At 41.0% G+C, this 4,789-nt stretch overlaps 1 protein-coding gene across 3 annotated transcripts in view; it reads right to left on the bottom strand.

Moving 5' to 3' along the window:
• The window catches only part of LOC106528738 (nucleolar protein 4-like), a 107,388-nt gene that overhangs the window by 37,656 nt on the left and 64,943 nt on the right, over positions 1-4,789 (bottom strand). For 2 of the 3 annotated variants that reach the window (XM_014023985.1, XM_014023983.1), the window contains exons 3-4: positions 4,045-4,511; positions 1,284-1,475 (exon numbers count right to left, since the gene is read on the bottom strand). In XM_014023985.1, the coding sequence (XP_013879439.1) occupies positions 1,284-1,475; positions 4,045-4,511 (659 nt within the window). The remainder of the gene's footprint in view (positions 1-1,283; positions 1,476-4,044; positions 4,512-4,789) is intronic. The other variant, XM_014023984.1, reaches the window with a different exon arrangement.

The following is a 4,789-nucleotide window of genomic DNA, read 5'->3' as shown; positions in this document are numbered from 1 at the left end:
GCACTCAAATCACCTTTCTTCCCCATACTGATGCTCAGTTTGAACTGCAGGAGATTGTCTTGACCATGTCTACATGCCTAAATGCACTGAGTTGCCGTCATGTGATTGGCTGATTAGAAATTAAGTGTTAACGAGCAGTTGGACAGGTGTACCTAATAAAGTGGCCGGTGAGTGTAGAGTTAACTATTAAATAAAAATAGGGCAAGAAGAGGAATCTGATTCATGCCGACTGTAATGGAAACTATGTCAAAATGCAGCAAAACGGTAACTGAGAAAAGCGTGACTTCAATGAAAGGTAATATTCAGAGAGTTCTTTTGCTTTTTTTTGCCTTTTTTTGAAGGAGAACAAGACGTGTAGCGACAAGAAACACTCAGCTCAGAACACATTTTGCTCAAACTCGAAAAAAATGGCCGTCTGACTGAGACCAGGTGGTTAAAGTTACCTGAGAGCTGCTGGCTGAGCTGGGCTCCTGTGTGAGAGCTGTAGGACGTGAAGGCAGAGAGAAGCTAGCTTTGTCAGCGGGAGGAGAGACCTCCTGGCTCAAGTGCTGTCAGTTGCATCCAGACGACGAGGCAAAGCGACGGCACTTTATTTTTACTCTTTCATAAACATTTCCACAAGATTTAACCGTTTAAAAGTCCGCTCACTCATGTTCACCACACTGTCACGTTAAAGGGCACCTATTATGCAAAACTCACTTTTTTGCTCTGTGTTAATTTCCCATTCGTCAGAGAGGGTGGTGTTTCAATACTGTGTTTCCTCATGGTGTTGGTCACTGACAGCAAGCCCTCTCTGCTGTTCAAGAAAATAACGAACTCTTTAGGGAATTTTCTTTACTATAATACCAGATGATGTTCTGTCCCTGTTTTAAATGATAAGCTGTACCTTCTATTGTTCAAGATGATGAAGACTGGTACATAATTAGTTATTAGCGGTACTACATTTTAATCTAATCTAATTTAAATCTGCTTATGAATTACAAAAATTAGTAAGACCGCTAAGGCGCTAATGAAATATTTAGGTCCGCAATTAGTGGATTTGTGCTTTAGCAGACTGGTGCCCACCACTGCATATAACTTTTGTGGGTTTTATTTTTTTATTTGTCCTCAGAGAGACACTTTGGTTCAGACAGCAATATAACTTAAAGACTTCATTTCTGTAACTGATGATGCCGTCAGGTTTTAAAAAGAGAATTGACAGTCAGCTCTTCAACATTTTTTCTTTGTCAATAAGAGGAAACACATTTATTTCTTCTAGGGTAAACTTCATTCTTCTGACTTACATTGAAGGCCTTTAATCTCTCTGGATCGACACCCTCTGTGTCGTTGATCTTGTCATTGTCGTCATGATCGTCATGGTCATCATCGTCATCATCGGGGGCAACCTGGCTCCCTTGGCGCCCGGTTGTCAGGTCTTCTGCACACATGTCCATCTTCATGCTATCGTAGCTGCCACTTGAACTGTACTCTGGGGACTTAACACAAAAATGATTACTTGGTATAATTTTGTCTTCACTGTACCCTTGATACAAACGAACTGTGTAAATTAGCTCTTTTTTTGTTTTGCTCCTATTTTGTGCTTACACTACAGAAACAATRCACTCCAAGATACAAGAAACAAAATGAAAACCACAACCCACATGGGTGAGAAGGCTGGAAGGTAATACAGACAGAAAAAAATCCAACATTAGAAACAATTAAAATGTGTTATAAAGAAAGAACCTTCACAGAAATACCACAGCTTGTCTATACCCAAGCCTATAAAAACTGCTAAATAACACTTTGCTCTGACTACTCACAGGTACAATCGAAAAGCAGAAGGCACCAGTATAAACAGGATGTTTACCACCATACCATCTAAAACAGAGGTGTCAAATTCATTTTCACCAAGGGCCACATGAGAGTTATGGTGGCCCTCAAAGGGCCMGTTGTAACTAACTTTAACATTTCATGTATAACTTAAAATAAACAGAAAATGTCTTGCTCCTCGTCTCATGGCTGTAGCTGAGCCCTGATAACAAGCAAAAATGCATTTCCTGCAATGAAACAGTATTTTAACAAGTCCTCTTATAAACACTGAAAAGTACAATGTACGACTGACTAAATGTGACGTAAATAATACAAAAGTAAATACAGTATTACAAAAATATTATTAAAAGTAAAAGTACTCTTTATTGTGACCCCCGCCCATCAAAAACTACCGGTCCTCAATATAGGAGCTTCAGATTTTTATTATTATTTTTAGCTCTGATGAAGAGCTATCCATTGGGCCCACCAATGAGCCCCTTCACTCCCACTCTGGACCCCCACCCAAAACAATAAATCTGTTCTGGTGACTTCTGAGTTCTGGTGCATTGGTGCTTTGCATATGTGTGGGGGTCATATATGCTACCACTGTGCTGTATCTGAGTTGCAGTGAGTATTGAATTCTGAACTCTCCCACTTTCTGACTGGGAATTCCCATGTAAAATTGACTTGCATTATAGGAGATGTAGTTTATGGTCAATGTTGTCTTTAAAGCAGATTATTTTAAGGCATTAATACAACGTGGTTCAACTAAATTGCTTAGGGGGCCACAGCTAGTCAAAGCTAACAGATCAGAGATATTATTATGCTTAAACTTTTAAATTTGTGTAAGGATGTTGTTTTGTTGTTGTTTTATGTTTTCTCTGTGTCTCCACCCTTCAGTTCTCCTCAGTTTTCTCAGCTAGTTTCTAGGACGTTCTCAGCAAACCATCCTCACCTGTCTTCAATCACTAATCAGCTCCAGCTGCTTGTAATTTCCCCTCTCCTTCAGTTAGTATGTAATCCTGGTTCAGTTCTCATTTACGCACTAGTTTATTATTTGGCATGTCCAACTGTTCTGGTTTTCCTTGTTGTTCCTCCTTTTTTGTTCTAAGAGTTTTTTGTTAGTTGCTGCCACGTCAGCCTTTTGTTTTATTTTTATAATAAACACTTTCATTTTTGTAAAACTTTATCCTCCGTCTGGATTTGGGTTCATTCCTCCACATTAACCTAACAATTTGTTTATTCTGTTGCTAAAAACTATTATATTTGGCAAAAAAAAATGTTGGTAGTCGGTGCTTTTGGCAGACAAGATGGAAGTCACCTGCAGGCCTAATGCAGCTCTTGTTTTTGACACATGGGATCTAAAGTGTACTCCCAATGGCAGGGGGACAACATGAGACTAGATCCACCCAGAGCTGAAACTGAGCAAAAGGGGAGAAGTTTATAGGAGAAGGAGTWCCTGTATTGAGTTAGTGCCAGACATTCAAAACAGAATCTCAGGTTTAAAGAGTCAGACTGCCCCAGAACTGACCTGGTCCACACCTACTGACTTAAGAAACTCACTGTTCTTCATGTGGTTAGCAGCACAAATGAACAAACTGCTAAGAGAATGGACTGGGGAYGTAAATCAGCAGCTTTATCAAAATACTTTATTGAATCTATTTGTTTGGATGACAGTCATGATACAAGTTCAATTCAATTCACAAGTCTGCAATCCACATGACGCAATAACATATGTCCATTTAACACAATCATTGCATTAAACGGACATGATATCAAGCCATATTGGGCACTTGATGATGTTTTCATTTTTGCTTTGWTGTAATTGAATCATTAACCATTTAATCAATTTATCGATGTGGATCGATGTATTGTTACAACCCTAGGAGTGGTTGAGCCAAGCCTGGACAGCCCAGAACATGAACAATCACTAGAACGGGGCAATCTCATCCAACTACGGGTCAGTCACCTGTCTCTGTACAACATGGAAACTCTTGTCATGCATCATAGCAGCTACACTGAACAGGCACATGGAACGGTACAGAAGGGAACTGGCAACAACATGAGGGTGACCAAGCTCCAACTATTGGTCAACACAGAACCAATGAGTTCATTGAAAACTGAATAAAATATGGAAAGATAAAACCCTGCAAGACATGGACAACAAGAAGAGGTGGCTGATAATAAATCCTGTCAGTGGCTAAAGAATGCATCCCTAGATAAATGTATGGATGGATGCACATGAAGTGCTCTCACCTTGCTTCCATAGTCCTTGCTGTCTTGATCCAGTCGAAGAGCTGTGTTGTGTGTGTGTGACTGAGTGTCTGTGTTTCGAGTGTGTGGATTGTGTATGTGAGTAGTGTGTACGTGTGGCGAAGGCAGGGGTGGATGTTTGGCAGTCAGTGAGTACTTCCTGCGGAGCTCCTCAGGTGCACCGGGGTGCAGAGCTCCGAGCAGAGCTGCAGCAGCTGCTGAAACAGTGATTGGCAGATGTGAGGAGGACAGGGACAGGCGTTGCGAGGACGAGTCACTCAAGTTCAGAAGCTGCTGGTCCTCAGATGACAAGGAAGAGGAAGTTAGTCTGCTGAAGTCGAGTGGGGCAGCGCTGCCACTGCCGTTGACGACCTCTGTTTCTCTGACCATAACACCATCTGTAACAGCAGAGGATGGAGGGGTCAGGGCAGGTAGACCAATCCCACCACCGCTCTCTGATGAAGAGTCATCTGAAAACAGACAGAGACAGAAGAAGTTCAACAACAACTTATACAGTGAGTAGCTTCTTAACCACGTGGAAAGACACATCTTGTGCTTATGGAAAATTCAGATGAGTCAAATTGTTGGCATCAATCAGAGAAAACATCGGAGGAGATTGATGAAACTACTAAAATCTGGTTTATGATGGTGAATGGGGATGGATAAAGAACCCATATGAGCGGCTTCTTACATTATTCTGGATAGAGTTTTACACAATAACACACACACACACACACACACACACACA

Source organism: Austrofundulus limnaeus, unplaced genomic scaffold (assembly GCF_001266775.1).
Source record: "Austrofundulus limnaeus strain Quisiro unplaced genomic scaffold, Austrofundulus_limnaeus-1.0 Scaffold401, whole genome shotgun sequence".
Taxonomy (NCBI): Eukaryota; Metazoa; Chordata; class Actinopteri; order Cyprinodontiformes; family Rivulidae; genus Austrofundulus; species Austrofundulus limnaeus.
Note: the sequence above shows the minus strand (reverse complement) of the source record. Positions and strands in the feature narration are given on the sequence as shown.